The sequence below is a fragment of the Danio aesculapii genome, chromosome 23, assembly GCF_903798145.1.
Source record: "Danio aesculapii chromosome 23, fDanAes4.1, whole genome shotgun sequence".
Lineage (NCBI taxonomy): Eukaryota > Metazoa > Chordata > Actinopteri > Cypriniformes > Danionidae > Danio > Danio aesculapii.
Window position 1 is genome coordinate 22,260,680 of NC_079457.1, and position 23,393 is coordinate 22,284,072.

General features: G+C 35.3%; 1 protein-coding gene across 1 annotated transcript; it reads right to left on the reverse strand.

Moving 5' to 3' along the window:
• Positions 1–569: 569 nt before the first annotated feature.
• ccn5 (cellular communication network factor 5) lies at positions 570–23,003 on the reverse strand. The gene is made up of 7 exons (XM_056449945.1): positions 22,886–23,003; positions 18,661–18,760; positions 13,992–14,309; positions 11,425–11,641; positions 8,797–9,045; positions 2,704–2,924; positions 570–2,630 (listed from the first exon to the last, which is right to left on the reverse strand). The coding sequence occupies exons 3-7, from the start codon at positions 14,064–14,066 to the stop codon at positions 2,358–2,360; spliced, it is 1,035 nt and encodes a 344-aa protein (XP_056305920.1). The 5' UTR covers positions 14,067–14,309; positions 18,661–18,760; positions 22,886–23,003; the 3' UTR covers positions 570–2,357.
• Positions 23,004–23,393: the final 390 nt, after the last annotated feature.

Sequence of the window (23,393 nt, forward strand, 5' to 3'; positions counted from 1 at the left end):
AGCGCCGCGCCCTCTCTATTCAGCCGGTCCTCTTTGGACGCGCAGGCCCTGTGTGTGTGTGTGTGCGTGTGTGCGTGTGTGTGTGTGTGTGTGTGTGTGTGTGTGTGTGAAAAGAGCAAGAAGACTGTGACCTCCTCGCCAGTTCTTGGACTTTTTGCTCAATAAAATAGTTAGTCGTCAGTATTTTCTAGTCCATCGTCTGTGTTTACATTCACCCACTGGCAGCCAAAATCCACTATGAAGCGTGTGTGCACTGTGACTACTTTTATATTGTAGATTAGCAGCTGGGCATTTCACTCTCGCGCTGAAGCCTTGTCCGTGTCGACCAATCGCAGCAGGCTGTCATTGGTCCAATCAGCGCAGATTAGCTTCGCGCTGAGGAAGGGTTTGGGAACAAATGAATCGCTGAACGATTCATATGGGAGTCGCTGGGATAATTAGGTAAAAATAAATGCAGATTATAAGACCATCAAAGTGTTTTTTGACCTAGCATGCATATTAGACTGTTGTTGGAGACCCTTACAACCTAAATATGACCCTATTTCATGTATAATATGGGCTCTTTAAAAGCAACACTATGTAACTTATTTGCTCAGGGCTCCCCCTTGTGGTAGATAAGTGCAATTGTCTGCTACTAGTAGCCAAGCTTCCATCAAAATAAACAAATTAGATTTATGGGCAAAAGTGGAATATCGCATAAAACCTTTTTAAAGTTCTCCATTCAGTGAGTTAAATAGAACCAAATTGTCACTTCCTGAGAAACTGCTGCAAAATATCTAAAAGGAAAATTTAATTTGCTCAAATGAAATAAATTACCAGTGCCTTAGAAGACAAAATGCATTAAACGTGGTGGCATTTGGAAGCGCAAGACCGCTGTTTTGGAGCGCAGCCACTCAAGACAGTTCTGGGAAATAATAAAACAGAACCACTTTGATGACAGACTTTGGCTAAGGGATTTTAGAGTGACTAAAACAACATTTTAGATGTGTGTGGTCAGTCTCAATGCTGTCTCATCATGTCTATAACATGACCTGTTTAACAAAAAATTATGATGCACATGCTGGAATTTATTTGGCAAAGAATTTCCATTGTCGTTTATAAAAAAAAATTATTATCAGATTAAAAGAGTACGTTTTTATGCAAATTTAAAAAATGTATGTGCATTTTGGTGTTTCCATTAAGCATTTTTATTCAATATTCTAAAATACCATAAAAATAAGTGGATGGAAACATAGCTGGTGTTGAGATTCTGTCACTGGTTAAGCTTCTTCATAGGCAGCACATTTCTCCAATAGTATCTGGATGCAGACTTGGATTTGCAAGCTGAGACTGCATACAATGCACTCGATGGAGCTAGGCATTAAAAAGTATTGCATGTAGCTCACCTTGCAACTGCACCAAGTCTGCATCCAGACCCCTCTCCAATAAACATGAATTTGTTATCTATGAACTGGCAGAACTGTCAAATAAGAACACCTCATTTGAAGTAATATGAGACATTATTTTAAGGTGAAAAACTGCAGTGTTGTATCAATGGCTGCTTTGCTAACCACGTTTTTCTATTGTGTTTATTTTGCAATATGCATACGGACTTTTAATTTCAATCAGCCAGCCCCAGGGTTTCTGGTTAATTGTCATCCCATACAAATTTGCGGCATTTAAGATAAAAAAAAAACTTCGCTGCCTGGCTGATTTACGATATAAAGTTGTTATCAGACCAAACAAGAAGCACTGCATTAAATTCAGTTTTTCCTCGTCATGTCTTTAAAATATGGAAAATAAATTTTACCCCAGTATTTTCAATGGTATTTCTGCGCTAGCCTGCTGCTAATGATAGCACTTACGCTTAAATGATCTTTTATCTTGTTTTACGCTTTAACAACCAAATGGATGCTTAAGTCTATTTAGCTGATTATATTTGAATTAAATTACAACATCGATGCTGTAAAAGGAACCCTATGAAATTTAAAATAGTGATATAAAGCTTTCACCGGAAGTTCATCATTGGCTGAAAAACACTGTGCATATATTCCATTGAGAGGAAAGTGCATATTTGAACATCATGTTGAAAAGAGTGCTGTTTGTATATGTATATTGCTGAAAGGTATTCCCAATTTCATTTTACTTCTAAGCAAAGCATGAAAAGAATCAGTATATCGGAGCTATCTTGAAACGTATTCAGTCTTTTGTTTGTTATATGTATGCTGCAGTTCACTAAACGGCCACTGGTGTCGCTGTTAGCAATAGTTTCTTAATTCTACAAATAGTCCATTTAACACTTGATGCAACATATAAAACCTCAGCATTCAATATGAAGGTACTAGATCCAGAGTCAGCCTATATATTAGAGTGAGTGCCTAACCCCAGAATGGTGTTCCTCTTGATGAATAGGGGCAGTTGTAATGGCAGATGCAGGAGTTGATAGTCATGACAGCATGATTGAACAGTCTTCCTCCTGGGCAGCGGAAAGTGACCATTGCCGTGCCAGTCTGGTATGGTGTACAACAACGGTTGTCTGTACATGAGCCACAATAACGCGGCCTGTAGAGCCGTGTGCTGTAGCAGCCCTGGTGGAAAAGCCGCACTGGAGTCGCTGACCTGTAGCTGGGTTGACATTTCCTCCTTGACCACTGAAACACAGAAGCGGGGCTTGATTAGTGAATGTTGTGAATGGCAAGAACTGCGTCCTATATGGAGACTCACCTGTGGGCTTCTGTGGAGGACAGGCTGGCAGGGTCGGATCATACACAAGCGCATCTGCATCTCCAAGACACAGGATGGGTTTTGGTTGGACACCCGTATGGATATTCCAGACCCGCAGGTACGCGAGCAAGCACTCCACTCTGAGCTTTGGTCTATACAGTTTGAAACGGCTCTTGTTTGGTATCCAGAGTCAGCAGGCAAGGTCTGGTCACTTTTGGAGGCTGGCAACCCAAAAACATTTCAATTAAACATACACACCAATTTTTTCAGAACGTAATGGGCAACGTTGAAATGGTCAGATATTGACTGACGTTTCAGTTTAGCCAGATTACTTTAATTTTAAGTGATTAATATATCATGTTTCCAAATGTGATTCAGTCCTAAAGCATGCACATTACAAAATGTTGTCAATATGAATATACATTTGTGACCTTGGACCACAAAAACACTCAAAGTGTTAATTCTTAATTACTTGAATGAGTAAGGTTTCCAGCAATGGATGTTTTGTAGGATAGGATAGGATATAACGAATAATATTTTGTTACAACTGAGGGTTAAATATCAATATTAAGATATTGAGAAAATCACTTCTATAGTCACTTCCACAGTAAACTGAATCATTGCGTTTGGGAACAGAGATGAGGTTCTCAAGGTGCATGCGTACCTTGGCTCTAGGGGTTAAACAACAAAAAATAAGGTCAAGAATCTTAGTGTGATTTTGGAGTCAGATCTGAATTTCAATAGTCATGTCAAAGCAGTAGCTAAACCAGCATACTATCATCTCAAAAATATTGCAAGAATTAGATGCTTTGTTTCCATTGAGGAATTAAGAAACTTGTTCATGCTTTTATCAGCAGCAGAGTGGATTACTGTAATGGACTCCTCACTGGCCTTCCCAAAAACACAGTCAGACAGTTACAGCTCATCCAGAACCCTGTTGCCAGGATTCTGACCAGAACCAAAAAATCTGAGCACATCACACCTATCCTCAGATCTTTACACTGTCTCCCAGTTACAATACAATACTCAATACATTACACATATGCTCACTAAATAGAAACCTAACAGAACACTCAGATCATTAGGATCAAGTAAATTAGAAATTCCCATAGTTCAGTCTTAGCAGGGTGAATCGGCCTTCAGCCCACTGCGACCCCTGCTGCTTGAATCAGCTTCCAGAAGTGATAAGATGTGCTCTAACATTAGGCACGTTCAAGACTTGAAACACATCTGTTTAGCTGTGCCGAATGAGCACTGTGCTACGTCCGACAGATCATGCTATTATGTCTTTCTTTTCTTTTTCATTCTTTTATAATCTGTTTTAACACATTTTAATCTGTTTTTATCTGTTTTAATCATTTTTAATTCTTTTAATAATTTTTGGTTCTTTTATTCTTATTTATGTAAAGCACTTTGAATTACCACTGCGTATGAAATGTGCTATATAAATAAACTTGTCTTGCCTTGACTTGCATATAGTTGTCTAAATGAAGCGCATTACTAATCATCAGTTTGATTAGTAGAACATATTCAGATTTTTATATATTTACTGAAGGAAATGTAAAAATGTCTTTATAGAACATGATCTTTAATTAATATTCAAATGATTTTGGCATAAAAAAAAATCTATACTTTTGACCCCTTCAATGCAATCTTGCCTATTGACAAAAATGTATCAACATAACACTGGTTTTCATGATCCATGGTCACATTTGAATTTTGTAATGTGTCATATTTTTAAAGCATTTATACAATAGAATATAGTATAGAAAATAGTATACGCATTATAAAATAGAAATAGTTTCTACACAAGCAGCTTTACATTATTAAACAGGAAAGTAACAGAACTGATACTAAATGTAAAAAATATTAGGCAAATCCAAGTTGCGCTATAAAGTAGCCATAGCAAGGAAACAGTGTCATTTGATTTCGATCTTGGATTTATTTCAGTCATAATAAAACAAGCTCAAGTGCTGTTCAACAAGTTCAGTTCCATCAAATCAATGTTATTGCTGAATATTAAGTGTCTCTTAGATCCCAGCTCAGAAAGCCAAAAGCAACAGTGGCAAGAAACCCAAACTCCATCAGGTGAGAGAAATGGAAAAAGAAGAAAGTTTGGTTCATAAAACATACTCGTATGTGCTAAATGAATAAACATGGCAGTGAACACTCCATTGATGAATCATGTCTTTTGAAAAAAAAACAAGGCTTTACAGATGAAAACTTAATGATAGCTAAATTAAAAAACTGACAACACATAAAAATGAGACAAAAATGTTGGAGATTTACTATCACTTACATGGATAAATAACCACAATATCTGCTTGGGTTTTTACATAAACACAGTTGGCTATGTCTTAATTGAACGCAAGGATAATATTGCATGTATGTTGTAGATATGCATGAACTGCCTGATAAACCTGCTTCTGTCTGTGTCATTGATGATGACGTTTGAAAGATGCTTATTTGCTTATTTATTTATTTATTTATTTGTTTGTTTATTTGTTTATTTATTTATATTTAATTAATGGATGAAAATTAAACTAAACCTAAAACTGAATTAGGTCGACTAAATCTATTGTAGAATGTGTTGGATAAAATATTACATTTTATATTACATTTAAAACTAAAGCTACATTATATTATTATTATTATTATTAATAATAATAATAATAATAATAATAATAATATGAATAATAAGAATAATATGAATAGTAATAATAATAATATGTATTTATTGATTTATTATTTTGTTTGTTTATTTATTTATTTATTTATATTTAATTAATGGATGAAAATTAAACTAAACCTAAAACTGAATTAGGTCGGCTAAATTTATTGTAGAATGTGTTGGATAAAATATTACATTTTATATTACATTTAAAACTAAAGCTACATTATATTATTATTATTATTAATAATAATAATAATAATAATAATAATAATAATATGAATAATATGAATAGTAATAATAATATGTATTTATTTATTTATTATTTTGTTTGTTTGTTTATTCATTTATTTATATTTAATTAATGGATGAAAATTAAACTAAACCTAAAACTGAATTAGGTCAGCTAAATTTATTGTGGAATATGTTGGATAAAATATTACATCTTATATTACATTTATAACTAAAGCTATATTACTAAAATACTTAACAATCAAAAGACTATTACTAAAGCAAAATTAATATTAGTTTGGCTTTGTCCATGTTTGACAAAACATTGGGTTATGACAAACCAGTAGTTTTTATACTATAAGAACCAAAAAAAATCCATAAAACTTTATTTTGACAAAAGGTTTAAATCACTAATCACAGAGAAAACTCTATTTTTAAGAAGGAGCTTGCTATGTTTTTAATCATGTAACAAATAAGTTGAAATGCAAGTTTGCTTCGAAAAAGCCAAAATAGCTAAATGGCAAATGGTTTACATTATCCAATAACTCAAGCCACCCGAGTGACGTCAGCTGAAAAGAATGTAATTTCAGAGGAATTTTGATGAAACGCTATGAAAAAAAATGAAGGTTTAGAAATAACATACACAGTAAGTCATGGAATGTGTATTGGAAAGTCAAGTTTATACTATTTTACATCGAGTTAATAGTATTACATCTGCTTTTCTTGAACATTTGAGAGTTGAGGTAATCAGCTCCTCCATCTTACAATCATTTTTATAACTGGAGAAGGAATACCAAATACCTTTATCCCGAAGAGATAATAATCAACCATTATTGTCGGTGTTTAAAGCACATGGATCAGTTAACGTCTCCATTGCACACACACTGAGAACAAAATGTACCAGTTCAGCTGATGTAACTTGGGTGACATTGATTTCGAACACACTCCTGACAGTGTTTCACTCTGCAGTTTAATTGTTGCGTTACACAGACATGAGTCTTGTTATGAATCATGGAAAGTTGGCTCCAGCAAGAAGCCAGTATTTGTGCTTTTAGGTTCCATCTTGGCAGGACATTTCCAATTAAATGGTCAAAATCCCACAGTGAAAACCTCAGACTGGAATGTAATTGAGAGTTCTCAGATAGGGATTCGAATTCAAAACATGTAAAAAGATTTATGCGTAATCCTAAAAGAAAAGATGCCTTTTTTATTCCAGCTCACTCAAAAAAACACACAAAAAATGACGTTCGCTGTTTGTTAAAACTACTTATGTAAAATGAGTTGAAACAACACAATTCTTGAGGCTGTTTTGGGACTTAGTTGTTTTATTTTCAATCCACTTAAATTTGTGAAAACTTATCAGTTAACTTAACTTTTTCATGTTGTCTCAACACACATACATTTTGTGGAAGCCAGCATCTTTCAGATTTTACAGTGAATGACTTTTTGCTGACTGTTCAAACTACTTATGTAAAATGAGTTGAAGCAATACTATTATTAAGTATTTTGGGGGGGGGGGGGGGGGGGCAGCAACTTAATTGTTTTATTTTCAATACACATAAATTTGTAAAAATTAATTCATTCATTGGGGCAATGCAGTGGCGCAGTAGGTAGTGCTGTAGCCTCACAGCAAGAAGGTCGCTGGTTCAGTTGCCGTTTCTGTGTGGAGTTGCATGTTCTCCCTGCGTTCATGTGGGTTTCCTCCGGGTGCTCCGGTTTCCCCCACAGTACAAAGACATGCAGTACAGGTGAATTGGGTAAGCTAAAATTGTCCGTAGTGTATGAGTGTGAATGAGTGTGTGTGGATGTTTCCCAGAGATGGGTTGTAGCTGGAAGGGCATCCGCTGTGTAAAAACGTGCTGGATAAGTTGGCGGTTCATTCCGCTGTGGCGACCCCAGATTAATAAAGGGACTAAGCCGAAAAAAAGAAAATGAAAGAATGATTCGTTCATGGTCCTTCGGCTTAGTCCCTTATTTATCAGGGGACCCCACAGCTGAATGAACCGCCGACTATTCCAGCATTTGTTTTACCAGTCCTGGAACAGATTGGGGTAACGAACCCGTCATGTTAGCGGTGTTGCAAATGAAAGAGACGAGGGACGAGGGGTGTAGCGGACTAAAGTGAAGGGGAGGGGGGAATGTGTGTCTCGGACAAAAGTGAAGAGGAGGGTGACGAAAGTGAAAGGGGTTAGAGAATCGCAGAAGAAAGTTAAGAGTGTTGGAGAGTCATGGAAGAAATTGCGTGTGAGGAGGGGTATCAGTAAAATGAGGTGCTGAATCCGGCTTTTCCGGCACAAATTAAGCCTTGTGTTTTACGCAGCGGATATCCTTCCAGCCAATTTAGTTCATCCAATTCACCTATACTGCATGTGTTTGGACTGTGGGGAAAACCGGAGCACCTGGAGGAAATCCACACGAACAAAGGGAGAACATGCAAACTCCACACAGAAACGCCAACTGACCCAGCCGAGGCTCGAACAAGTGATCTTCTTGCTGTGAGGCAATTGTGCTACCCACTGTGTTGCCATATACAGGGGCACAGGTTGAGTCACACAGGTTGAGCGCCTCCTGCTGGCCTCATTTACACCACTTCCGGCAGCAAACTAGCTTTCCCATGTGGTCTCCCATCCAGGTACCGACCGGGCGCAGCCCTGCTTAGCTTCAGTGGGTGACCATGTGAGAGTTGCAGAGAGCTAGCTGCTGGCTTTAAAATGATCAAGCTAACTTAATTGATGTGTGTTGGGACAGCATAAAGGAATTGAACCCAGCATTTTTACAGTGCTATTGAAAAAAAAAAATTACAACACTATTAACGCAATCGCCTCACAGCAAGAAGGTTGCTGGTTCGAGCACCAGCTGGGTTAGTTGGCGTTTCTGTGTGGAGTTTGCATGTTCTCCCCGTGTTCACGTGGGTTTCCTCCGGGTGCTCCGGTTTCCCCCACAATCCAAAGACATGTGGTACAGGCGAACTGGGTAAGCTAAATTGGCCGTAGTGTATGTGAGTGTGTGCAAGAGTGTTTGTGTGTGTTTCCCAGTGTTGGGTTGCGGCTGAAAGGTCATCCGCTGCGTAAAACATATGCTGATAAATTGGAGGTTTATTCCACTGTGGCGACCCCAGATTAATAAAGGGACTAAGCTGAAAAGAAAATGAATGAATGAATAAATACTAATATTTTTTCTGTATGAAATACCTATGTGAGCGTCCTGAAGCACAGTGTTGTCCAGATTTTCACACACCCACTCTTTACAGCATTTTCCTGGTGGTTGAACTCTTCGAGGATGAGGGCAGTCTGGCGTGGGCAGGAGAACATCCTCACGGCACTGGGGCACACAGGTCACCCCTCCACCCGAACATCGGCACTGGAGAGAACAGGAGGGCTGAAATACCTGACCTTCCTGGTAAGAGACGCCATTGAGCTCACAACCCAGCTCCTTCTGACCTAAAACAAAAGTTTAGAAGATTACACTGATGAGACTACAGTAGATGTAATGACCAAGACTGGACAGACTATAGTCTGCTTTTACAGTGCATCCAAAATATATCATTCATTCATTTTCCTTCAGCTTAGTATCTATTTTAGAGATCGCCGCAGCGGAATGAACCACCAACTATTCCGGCATATGTTTTGCACAGCGGATGTCCAGCTGCCACCCAGTACTGGGAAAGACCCATACACACTCATTCGCACACACTCATATACTATGGCCAATTTACTTTATTTAATTCCCCTGTAGTGCATGTCTTTGGACTGTGGGGGAAACCGGAGCACCCGGAGAAAACCCTCGTAAACACGGGGAGATTATGCAAACTCCAAACAGAAATGCCAACTGACCCAGCTGGGATTCAAACCAGTGACCTTCTTGCTGTTAGGCGACAGTGCTAACCACTGAGCCTTAATTTTAACTTAATTTGTTTGTTGAAATTCGGTTTGCAACCATTTATCTTAAAAATGTTCTGTTAATGGGCTGCATGGTGGGAAGGTCATAGAAGGTCGCTGGTTCGAGCCTTGGCTTTTCTGTGTGGAGTTTGCATGTTCTCTCCGTGTTCATGTGGGTTTCCTCCGGGTGCTCCGGTCTCCCCCATAGTCCAAAAACATGTGGTACAGGTGAATTGGGTAAGCTAAATTGTCCATAGTGTATGTATGTGTGTATGGATGTTTCCCAGTGATGGGTTGCAGCTAACATATGCTTGATAAGTTGGCGGTCATTCCGCTGTGGCGACCCTAGATTAATATAGGGACTAAGCCGACAAGAAAACAAATGAATGTTTTGTTCATCCAATGAATGTTTTGTTTTCAGTGTGCAACCATTGCTAGAATACACGTTTATGTGCTCTTAATTCTACATATATTTATTTATAAATGAATATTCTGTATAGGCTACTATAATATATACAGTCCAAATGTCAGGTTGCCTTGTGCCTTTTTCACATAATAAGGTAATAATCCTAATTTGGATATTATCTGAAAGCTTAAACATTCAGAATTCATCATGTGAAAATCACTTTGAAATGTATGTTGCATTACCAGTGAAAGACCTTTAAAAACAAACATTTTACTGAGCTCTGAGCTTCTATAACTTTACACTCTTTCATTTATAATGCATTGATCTTTGCATTGTTTCACATCTATAATCAAAAACAGGAATAATGTATGGGAGTTCTATCAAAGTAAAAAATAATAATAATAATAATTCTCCAAATGGCTGCTCAAATAACAAATCAAAAGCTCAAAAGAAGTTGCATTTCCTCATTTAAGGTAACATAAATATTTACAAAATACAAACAGATAGGGATTTGAATTATGCATAATCCTAAAAGATGCCTTTTTCATTCCAGCTCACTCAAAAAAACACTCCAAAAAATTACGTTTGCTGGTTGTTTAAACTACTTATGTAAAATGAGCTGAAACAACACATTTCTTGAGGATGTTTTGGGGCAACTTAAATGTTTTATGTTCAGTTAACTTAACTTTTTCATGTTGTCCCAATACATATCTGTTGTGTGGAACCCAGCATTTATTTACAGAGAATGACTTTTTGCTGACTGTTCAAACTACTTCTGTAAAATGAGTTGAAACAACGTTATTAATAAGTATTTTAGGGGACAACTTAATTGTTTTACGTTCAATCCACATATATTTGTAAAAATACAATCATTAATTTTCCTTCGGCTTAGTCCCTTATTTATCATGGGTCGCCACAGCAGAATGATAATTAAATGAAATGATAATTAAATGAAAAATTAATATGATAAGTCAAAAAATTCATAAAATTTGGTAGTGGTGGAGATTTCCCCCCAAAATAGTGCTTTGAGTGTCCAGAAAAGCCCTATATAAATGTAAGAAATTATTATTATTATAAATAAATAAAACATTTTTAAGGTAGATGACAAATCTAAAAATCATATGCCGTTTTATTGAAAAAACATGAGCTATAAAAATATAACTTATGTTTGATATTTCTTTTGATAATCCATCCATCCATCCATCCATCCATCCATCCATCCATCCATCCATCCATCCATCCATCCATCCATCCATCCATCCATCTATCTATCTATCTATCTATCTATCTATCTATCTATCTATCTATCTATCTATCTATCTATCTATCTATCTATCTATCTATCTATCTATCTATCTATCTATCTATCTATCTAACCAATAATCAACCAATCAATCAATCAATACTTATCTCAGGATGAATCAAATGCCCAAACAGACAGATTCAAATCAGCAATGTCAATCAACAGCTATAAGAGCTCATGGTTGTAACTTGTTTTACAATACTGAAACAATGATCTGGTTGTGGAAACTCACTGACACACTCTCCCGGCTCTCCAGGAAAGCTGGCGCTGTAGTCACACTGCAGGCCACGCTGACCATCACAGGGAAACACCTCACTGCAGACCTCACCCTGCTGTCGGGCACACACCTGGCAGCACTGGCACCCATCGAGAATGAGAGGAACTCCTTCTGGACAGGATGGTACAGAACCTTGGCACTGACATGAGCTGCCACACTGCTGACAGCACACCTAAGACAGCATACACAGCATCATAGTCTTCGTAAGGTAAGCTTTCAGTTAGTTCATTAGATATTATACACAGCCAGTGGCTCAAGAACCATACAGATTCATTAATCCAGAGTGATTCATTGGAAGCAACACACATTAATCACTCAAAATCACCTTGAGCTGCATTTTTATGTTTGGTTAAACAGCAACCAACCATCTTAGCAATAGCAATGATTATAGACACTGTGGAATAATGTAAAATAAAAATATAGCATAAAACACTTTCCATCCCATATGTGTGTTTAAGAGAATAACATCATCACTCCTGGAAACTCCTGGAAAACTAGTTCAACATATTATTGTAATAATACATACAATTAACTTTTGTGCAAGCAGGGAAACAACAAAAGTTCATTTTTCCTTTATTGTAAATAAATTGTGCTTCATGTTTTTGCAAATTAAAAACAAAATACACATCTTGGTGTTTTCATTCAGCACTTTACGCAATATCCCAAAATGCACATTTAAATACGTGAATGGAAAGACAGCTAGTGTGCACGTGCTTGAATGCATCGAGTTACTGGCACGTGATTGGCTAATTGCACATCTTGTTAACAAGCAGTCAAAGATATGTACCTAATATATTGGCCTTTCTTTTATGATATATATATATATATATATATATATATATATATATATATATATATATATATATATATATATATATATATATATATATATATATATATATATATATATATATCTTTCTTTCAATATTACAGTACTGTAAGTCTATGGTAAATTTGTCAAGAATCTTTATAATAATAGCGCTGCTTGTTTCTCAAACTTTCTGCTTTGGTTAAAGGTGTCATAGATGAAAATCTGGATATAGCTAGAGGCATAGCTGAATAATAAATATTCTGTACATACCGTGAACCTCTAACACGATTGTTTCGTTGTTCTAGAGTAAATCTTGTGAGTTTAGAATCTGGGTGAAAAAAGGCCAATTGCAAAATAACTCTGATGACCCACATGGGATCATTCATATGCATAGCAGGTAATCCTAATGAGATTACAAGAATGATAATTAATTGTATCCCTTATTTTTCAGTTGATCTAACCTTATTTTATACTTTCTACATATGTGGGACTCTTATTTTGAAAACGAGAGTTCTCAGGTAGTGCAACCAGGCATCTCATCACAGCTTATTGTCAGAACTCAAAATTGTATATAAAGACGAATTATAAATGTATTAAGCGTACCCCAAAGAAACATAAGGTCTTATCATCTTTTGTTAATTTAACATAATAAAATTTGCCACATATGTTTGTAACGAATCAAAAAATAAGTGTTTACGCACGTTTGTTTATAATGTTACTCAGGTCTTACTATGATTTTCCTGGAGTGAAATGATGCTAATAAATTTCAAAAACTCATCTGTTTGCATGCATGCAGTTGTTGATATTAATTTCTGCTTATGTTTTCAACTTAATGCCTCAAAAACAACTCTAAAAACATATTTTTTAATCAAATATAATTATAATTTAGCCTTTATTTCATCCACAAATCAGGAGCAAACTAGGTTACTCTGGTTGCACAATAAATAGTTCACTCAATCTTAAAATAAACCTCCACCACTTTATTAACAAGGCATCTACTCCACTTGTTAAAATATTTTTGACAAATGAAGTTTATTATTTAGCACATGTCTATCTCAGAGGTTACATCACATTGTATGTGAGCTGCAAAGCATCAGCGAAGCAAAGCTCATTAATATTCACAACCCTTCCAAATATGGTCAAAACCTAAAGCTTTTCAATCCAGGGATAATTCCTGTGGTTATAAATGAGCATATAAAAAATTTCTATAGACGTTTTTGCATTTACCTACAGTAAGCCACATACTGTTTATATATCAGAACACAATTTAACATATTGAATTCATGCACACTATGGCACCTTTAATAACCTTTGATAATATGCATAGGAAGGAAGCAATAGCAAAAATGTCTTCTTTCATATGAATGACTTACAGTATGTATTTCATGGTTTTGAATCAATAAAAAAACTTCTTTCAGTTACTATTAAGTGTTAGAGCTAGACAAGCACATAAAAATATTACATTTGTACAAAAAATCCCTTAATTAAACATTAATTTTCCACTGCATTTGGTTTAAACTGAAAAACCCCTGTTTAATAATAGTTTCTGAAACACAAAACTTCCAACAAAAAGCCCCTGATAAGAACCACTGAAGTACCTCTTCAATGAGAATCTCTAAAAATCACAATTTAACAAGATCAGTTTTTATAACCTTTGAAAACAGAGCTAAACATACATCAGAAAGCGTCAAACAAAGCATGTGATCCTCACCTGGGAGCTCAGGTAAAACAGCAGTGTCCAAGCCACCAGCTCTCCAGTCCTTTTGTCTCTCAGCAGCCTGTCCATTATGTGTTCCACCACAATGAGATTTTCAGCTTGTGTAACTGTTTGCTCGCTGCCTGGCTCTGTGCACAAGCACTTTTATAAAGTCCTCGCTCTGATGTCATAGCCTGACTGCAGGGTAAACAGTGGCTGGACCGGGATCAGAAATGTTTCGAATTCCACATCTCCGTTGCCCATTTCCACAAGCAGAAATGATTTTCTCCCTCCGCTCGCCTGCTCTGGTGTGCAGTGATGAAACATGGACTTCTGGAAGAAAAGCGGGACGTTAGGTTTGCTCTCGACCACGTCTAAGTTTTCTGATCACTGATCACAGCAGCTGTTGTTCGTTGAATTACTATCAAATGTATTTGAGTAAATCTGATTAAAAAACATGTTTGGGAGAATAATATTGCACAACATTTAGATAAAAAAAGTTTATTTTTCTCTACTTATATTTTAGACAGTATTTTTAATACACCAGTGGAAAGTTAATACAGAATAGAATACAATAGGATTCTCTCTGAGCATTCCTGAATCCAGTTCCAGTTTCCTTTATTTTTGTCCTTCAAAATAATCACCATAAATTGTAATGCAGAACAAAATTATGTTACATCAGACCCAACAAGAACATAAAAAACAGCAGACACTATAAAAACCTATCATAATAAATAAGCTTTCATAATCGCATAAATATATAAGAATATAGTTAATAAAATATAACCCAATTAAATTAAAAAAAAAATCACAGAAGGAATAAATTATTGCACAGTTTGTTATAACAGTTATAATATTAACAGTTTGTGCTAGTTTAACTATTTCTTGATTTATTATTACATACTAGCTATCAATGGTATTTAAAATATGGTATTATTCAAAAGTCTTATAATGACAGGATAAAAACTAAAGACTTCTGTAACACCTGCCTGATGGCATGAACAGACTATGGCCATGGTGGGTTGGATCCCTTAAAATGCTGGAATGAATGAATAAGGTGTTTTACTTAATTGGAATAAATGATTCAATGACTCATAATGACAGATTATTTGATTTCAGAACAAACCACTATATTTTATTTATTAAAAATACTGACTGAGTTGATTAATTATACGATTACATGAACCCACCAGAAAAGATTCACTCACATTTTTGCCACCTGGCTCAGAGATATTGAGAAAAATGTTGTATTTTTCAAGTTTTTGTACTTTATAAGTACTTTATATGGAGATGATTGTAACACCCCGGGTTCACTTGAGGAAAGCACAGGCTCGCAAGATTATCAAATGCGTATATTTATTTACAATAACTTACAAGGAAGAACACTGGAAGGACATGGGGTGAAGACAAGCAACAAACGAGTCATCACGAAGAGAATACCGGACAATGAATGATATAAATGAAGGAGCCTGGTTTTTCTCAAGGTTTTTTTTCCTTCACTTTTGCCATTTAGTGAAGTTTTTTTTCCCTCTCCGCTGTCGCCACTAGCTTGCATGGTTCGGGATCTATAGAGCTGCGCATCGTTGGATTTGCTCTTCAGTATTTGAACTCTCAGTAGTGATTAATAAACCACACTGAACTGAGCTAAACTGAATTGAACTTAAACACTACAAACTGAACTACACTGTTCCTATTTACTATGACCTTTTATGTGAAGCTGCTTTGACACAATCTACATTGTATAAGCGCTATACAAATAAAGCTGAATTGAATTGAATTGAATTGAATATATACACAGGAACATAATGACACTGATTAAACACAGGGGAAGGTGATGTACATAAAGACATGGCGGGAACTGGAATAAAGGAACACAATGTGAGGGTCACATGATGAAAACAAACATACAAGGAAGACAGGGTGTGACAATGATAATGATACTACTAACAAAAACATACTTTTTGAATTCTGTTATGCAATGTCAAACCCTAATTGAAACTAATTGTTATTTACACTTTAACCTTTGTGTACTGTTGGGGATGTTGTCATCAACTCTGAGGTCATTTTGTATCTTAATATAACCATTACTTTCACTGTGTTTCAGCTACTGTAGCAGAATGATTTTGTGAAAAATCTTATTTTGATACATATTTTAAGAAAATGCTTAGAATAAAAAAAACCCCTCGATAATACCGTCTGGGCAATTTTACTACCCTTTTGTTATATTTGGGATAAAACATCCATTAAATTAAATTGCTGTAAAAATGCATTAGATACATATTTTTTTCAAAATATTTTGCATAAATCTCCTAATCAACCTCTGTCCTGATCAAAACTACTAAATGTTTTTTAAAATGACAGGATTTTGACTCTTTAATTGCCAAATTCATAAATGATGTCACTGATTTGGTGAAAAAAAAAACACAAAATGATGTATTTTAAAATATAAAAATGTATCATAAAAATGTGGACTGGATTACTTTTTACCTTTTATCAAAGTCTTGGACATGTGAAACAACATTGCCTTTGATGCATTGTTTTTGATTGATTTTTGTTTTTGCCCCATTGACTTCCATTATAACCACATTTTTTATTGGAAAACCATGACGCCATATAATCATGCATTTTTGACTGTGCATTATTATATGGTGGTTTTCTTTGTTAGGAAGAGGTACAATTTGTTATTTTTACTATTGATCATCAGTTGGCACCCTTAATCCTTTAGATAGGCCTGTGCAAAAAAAGTTTACTTTCTGGATTTTATAGAGTATAACAGCAAATGAAAGTGTGTGTATGTGTTAGAGAGTGACCTTTGTGCACTTACCTTATGTGTCTGAGAACTAAAAATAACAAAATATGAGAAATCAAAACATGCTTCTCAGCTGTCAGAACTACATGGAATAAACAAAAACAAAGACTGGTGTATTTATGCACCATCAAATGTGGTTATAATGAAAGTCAATGGGGCAAAAACAGCCACCGACAAAAAATTATGGAGAAAAAATGAAAATCTAACAATGCATCAAAGCCAATGTTGTTACTAATTGTTCACATGTCTAAAGGGGGTCGCGCACCAGATGTGCCACTCAGCGCCGCGACACTGCGCGCACATGACAGTTGAAAGCATTGCACACCAGACACACATTTGCATGTTATTTAAAATGAAACTATTTAGATTGCACTCTGTAGCGCAGCAGAAACATGAACAGTGTTCTGAGTCGTAGCTGGGCGCCGCGGACAGCGGCCGACTTGCGTCGCCGGTGTGCGTACCCTGATAGTCACTGTGTGGCGTGACACGGCGCATCGCCAAACGGCGCATCCAGTGTGCAACCCCCTTAAAACTGTGATAAAAGGTTAAAAAAATCTAGTCCACAATTACTTTTTATATTGAAAATACAGCATTTTGTGTTTCTTTCCCCACCAAATCAGTGACATCATTTATAAATTTGCCAATTAAAGAGGCAAAATCCTGTCATTTAAAAAAACATTTAGTAGTTTTGATCAGAACTGAGGTGGATTAACAAATTTATTCAAAAAATTGTATCTTATGCATTTTTACAGCAGTTTAATTTAGTGGTTTTCATCCCGAACATAACAAAGGCTAGTAAATTTGAACAGTGCACAAGGGTTAAAACACTTCAAGTTAGCACGAATCTGTGCTTGAGTTTAAACTGTGGGTGGCACTGAACTTTTTTTTTTTAGCATTTTAAAAAGACATATTACATTTTTCATGTCAAGTGCTCAGACAAAACAATCCCATTGCGCTGCAGGATGACCCACTGGGAATGACTGTTTAAAAATAGACCTAGACGGGAAATTCACTTTTACAAATACCACAGCTTTTGATAATTCAGCTGGAACACATGTGGCCTGCCAGATACAGCAAAAGTAGAGTGGATATTAGTTCGGCCTTAAAATTCTCTCCAGCCACTCTTCTATTTATTTTATACATCCTTTACAAAAAAATCACAAATGTTTGAAATGTACAAAATCACCCACCGTTTTGGGTAAAGCATTCAAACTTTGATGCAAAACACATAATCATACTCAGAATAAAAACATATTGTGTTAGTCTGTCATGTTATGCAGAGATTTTTGTTTTAATAGTGAAAGACAAAGTAATCTAAACATGACTATCCTATAAATGTTGTTAAATAAACATTCATTAAAGTCCAGTGGAAACATGTTATAGGGTGTCTGAAATGTGTAAAATTATTCTGCAAGGGTTATCCATGAAAAAATATTGTTTAAATGTTTAGAGATTAACTGAGCAAGAAAAGCAGATGTGGAACAAAAACTCCCTCTTTTAAGTGTAAAGTTCAGCCAGTTGTGTGGTTTAAAACTAGCCCAATAATGTCTCTTGGAAAAGTTTTCGCTTGAAGTGAAATACATGCACTGAACTGTTTTCTACGCTTGCAGAGTACCCAGCAACTGACTTAAATTCACAGAACTAGTGGAAAGGGAAGCTCTGATTCATGCACTAACAATGTGGGCAGAGGTGTTTTTATTTGACACCTAATTTGATACAACAGGGTAAAACCCTGAATATAAATGATACAGCAATACACTAATAGTGAATCTACAGTCATAGCAGAAAAGCTCTCTCCGTGTGGTGCAATTGGTTTCATTAAAGGAAAATGCTGTGGTCCGTAAGCCTCATTATTTTAGTAATCTCATCTCTTACTTTTTCATTCATCGCAGTTCCTGTGATGCGATCTTCAGGGAATTGGCTTAGGACCTTTCCAATTTCCTTTTCTTCATATTAGATCCTGTTACCACACACCCTGTAATAAAGAAGAATTACTTTGATGAATTAACATGCTTGACCAGACGAACAGAGCATAATTCTAACATTTTAAGAGCATCGCCAGACAATTCCTTGAACTTAATGTTAACAAAGCCAATGATTTGCCTTTGAGGTTGGAAGAATTTGGCCTCAACTGAAACACGTCATACTGTAGTTAATGACTGGAAACTGGAAATGTGGTTATAAGTATTACTGATTTGACAATTATTTGCTTTAAAAAATTAAAAAACATATTTTCAAACAAACAAACAAACAAACAAACAAACAAACAAACAAACGAACAAACAATCAAAGCTAAACACCAAATTATACGTTTTTGTTAGAAGTCCAAATTAGAAGTCTTATAATAAACACCAAATTATAAGTCATATTTCTGTTTTTGTTTAGGCAAAAGTATTCCTACAGCATTATGTGATCACCGTTGAAACCCTAAAGTGACATGGAATGTTTTGACAATGGTTTTGGTTCCTTTTTGGAACTTTGAACATCTTGGGACCTTTACTCTGTATAGAGGATGAAAGAGTTCTCGGATTTCACCCAAAATGTCTTAATTTGTGATCTGAAGATGAACAAATGTAAAAGGGGATTGGAGCAATACGAGAATGAGTATTAATAACAGCATTTTCGTTTTTAGGTGAACAAATCCTTTAATTATTCAATCAATACTGTATAAAGGCAGCACATCCATATAAGTAAGACTCATCCTTGTCTAGCTTCTGCACAATTTCTCTCCAACTTTATGCCTGTTTGTTATTGCTCTCCAAAAAGTTATGCCTGATTTAAATATATTTAGTTTATTTTAGTATCTTTAGTAGTTTTTGTCCTTGTTCTGCTTCTTCCAGTTTACTAATGTTAATCTGTGGCCACATTTGATGATGTCATCTTGAGGACAAGCAAAGTAGTCCAAAACAGAAATACATTAGAAAAAAAAAGGTTGTATGCGTACATTGTGTATTTACTGTGGTGAAAATAAAAATCATGTCACAATCATTGTACACATACAGAAAATATACTTTAAAGTTGCTTTAGCATTAGCTGACTCCACACATATTTACCAACCCAGTCTCATTGGATATACATGACTCTTGCCAAGTTTCTGCCAAATCTGAAATATATAAAATACCAGCGTACCACTTGAGCTATACCAAACTAATGACTGCTGTATGTCAGAAAAGTAGTCCAAGTAGACAGACACAAATGTATTTGATTACAAATCATGCGCTAGTGTTTTCAGCTCTTTCATATTTGGCAAATTGAGGACCACACAAAAATAAAGCTTACTTTCAAATATTCTGACCTTTAAGTCAAAACAAAAGAAAACAAATCAAATTTGTTGGTATTTTACTACTTTTTTGTACTATTATGAGTTTTTTTTATATGAGTTTATTATTTTCAAGCATATGTGGTATTTAGGGGCGTCATGTTAGCGCAGTGGGTAGCACAATAGCCGCACAGCAAGTAGGTCGCTGGTTCGAGCCCCTGAGTTTGCATGTTCTCCCATGCTTACATGGGTTTCCTCCGGGTGCTCCGGTTTCCCCCACAGTCCAAAAGACATGCGCTATAGGTGAATTGAGTAAGCTAAATTGGCCATATGTGTGTGAATGCAAGAGCGTATAGGTGCTTTCCAGTGTTGGGTTGCGGCTGGAAGGGCATCCGCTGCGTAAAACATATGCTGGATAAGTTGGAAATTCATTCCGCTGTGGCGACCCCAGATTAATAAAGGGACCAAGCGGAAAAGAAAATGAATGAATGTGGTATATGTGGCACTATTATTTTGAAAACTGGACCAGAATTAACTCTGGGGTAAGTCATTACAACAGCAGCTTATCAGTTTACATCTCTTCAGAACACAAAATTTGAGAAAAGACAAACTATAAATTTATTCAGCGCCACCCTGAAGAGGTATAAGGTCTGATTAGATGTATCTTTTGGTAGTATAAAAAATTATATCAATCAGATCTAATTGTGATTTTTCTATAGTAAAATTAATCAATAGATTTTTTGAAAACTGATTATTTTGCATGTGTATTTCAGAATATATTACACTTTGTAGGTATTAGGTTACGTTCACACTGCGAGGCTTAGGGCTCAAATCAGATTTTATTTTCTCAGATCTGATTTTTTTTGTAATAGCTGTTCACACTGTTGTTATAAATGTGGCCAATATCAGATTTCCAGTGTGAACAGATCATGGTCCTAAACTGACCCACATGTGTGTACTGTATGAAGCGAATAAAGCATGTTGTCAGATTATGTTTATATTATGATTATTGCCTTTTTCACTTACAACTGAATATGGTTGTTTGGCATGTTCTAATGTGTATTTCAGTGTTTGAAACCTAAAGTACATATATTTTTTTGTGATCGAAAACACATGATAATTTAACAATGAAAGAAGTTTACATCTAAAAAAGTAAAAAAAGAAAACTTGTCACAGTTTTTCTTTCATATTTGGTTTTGTTAATGTATTAATTATTTAAGTTAAATACAGCCACTTCATGTAGGCCTATGCATTTTATTCTTTTTATATGTGCAATTTTAATAGAGTTTTAAATCTAACTGAACAATCTTATTTGTCTGTCTCTTTTTCTTTTTATTAAACAATTATTTGTATTGGTCATTTAAAGGTCATTTATTAACTGAAGTTTTTCTTGAGTCTGATTTGTTTTGCATATTAATGAAGCATTTTTTCAGGAGTAGATAAATGCTGGTCCAAACTTAAATTCAGCTCTGCAGAAACTTCCTGTCAGCAGAAAGGTGTTAAAACTGAACACAGAACACAGAAAGTCTTATGCTTTCAATGTTGTGCAGAGAATTGGTAGAAAAAAAGAGGACGTATGTATGGATGCAGCCAATAGAGCAATGGACAATGATTGACAAATGACAAATTTGACTAAACTCCACCTGTTCATATCAGCTGCCTATTTAAGTTGAAGTCAGGAAATGAAATCTGTTGTGCACCTCCTGAATGTAACTCTTGCATTGCAATGAGGATAACAGAATTCTGTGAATCAAATTATTGGTTTGTATCCAATAATTGTTACGATTTTTGACATTGAAGAAAAACTTCTCCTGAACTTTTTTTATTGAACACACATGGAATTGATTGAATATTCCTACATTAACAAGTGCCAGCTGTCGTTAAAACAATATTCAAAAGTCACATGAATTCCTACATAACCATTCACACTGCAGTCAAATTGCAAAACAACAGATCTGTATCAGAACGTTCACACTGCAGGCTAATGTGGCCCAAATCAGATTTTTTTTTGGCCACATGTGTGTCAGATCTTTTTTTGTCTTGACAGTATGAACAGCTCAAACCGCATGGAATCTGATCTTTTCAATTCTGATTTGTGTCACTTTCATATGTGGTATTAAATTAGATACAGATCTGATGTTTTGCAAAGCGACCGCAGTGTGAACGGTTGTGTTGGAACTCATGTGACTTTTACATAAACTTCAATCCACATGTGTCTTCATTCTGTGCTGCAAACATCAGCATAGTAGAAAGGCACACAGGAAAAATACCTTAAAAAGTTGGTTGTTAATTTCGAATAAACTGGCGCTTGTTAACCAATCATTAACCATTAAAAATATTGTTCAGTTAGATTTAACATGAAAAATATGTCCATAAAAATTGCATATAAAATGAATATAACACATATAACATATGTAAAAAAATAGCTATATTTCACTTAAATAATTAATACATTAACAGAACCAAATGAAAGACTATGATATGAAAATGAAATGAATATGAAAACTCTGCCTTTACAGTTCAATTTACGGCTGCTCATTAACCCTTGATGAGTTCACCACACCGGTGGTCAGAAAGACGTGCATAAAATCACAAATGATCAGTGTTTTCAATCACAAGAGACCTTATTTTAGATTTCAAACACTGAAATACACAGTAGTAGCAGCAGAACAACCCTTTACAGTTCATAAAATACACCACGGTTGTCTATGATGCAATAATCATATTAGATCTAATCTGACAATTTGCTTACTTCATACTGCATATACATTGTGTGCATAATTAGACATTTTGTGCTGAAACCATAGTCATGTTCTAAAACCATTTCTGGAGATCACTTACCTATGCTAGATATCAGAGAACAATTGAAACATAATGTATTCAACGCTTGCTATGGCACCATTAACATTCCTCAACTCCCAGCACTTGAAAAAAACAACAACAATAATAATGGGTCCCAATTTACATGCATACTTAAGCACTCCCACATGGAAACAACCTATTTAAACATATGTTTTAATATAGGTTTTGATATAGGTTTTTAATATATGTGACAGATATAAAATTGGTTGTTTTCCTATATTATATGTACAGATACAGTATGTACATATTAGTGTACATATATACATGCATACATGTACCTATATACTGTAGGTACAGTTGAAGTCCGAATTATTAGCCCCCTTGTTTTTTTCTTCTTTTTTTTTAAATATTTCCCAAATTATGTTTAACAGAGCAAGGAACTTTTCATAGTATGTCTGATAATATTTTTTCTTCTGGACAAAGTCTTATTCGTTTTATTTCAGCTAGAATAAAAGCAGTTTTTAATTTTTTTAAAAACCATTTTAAG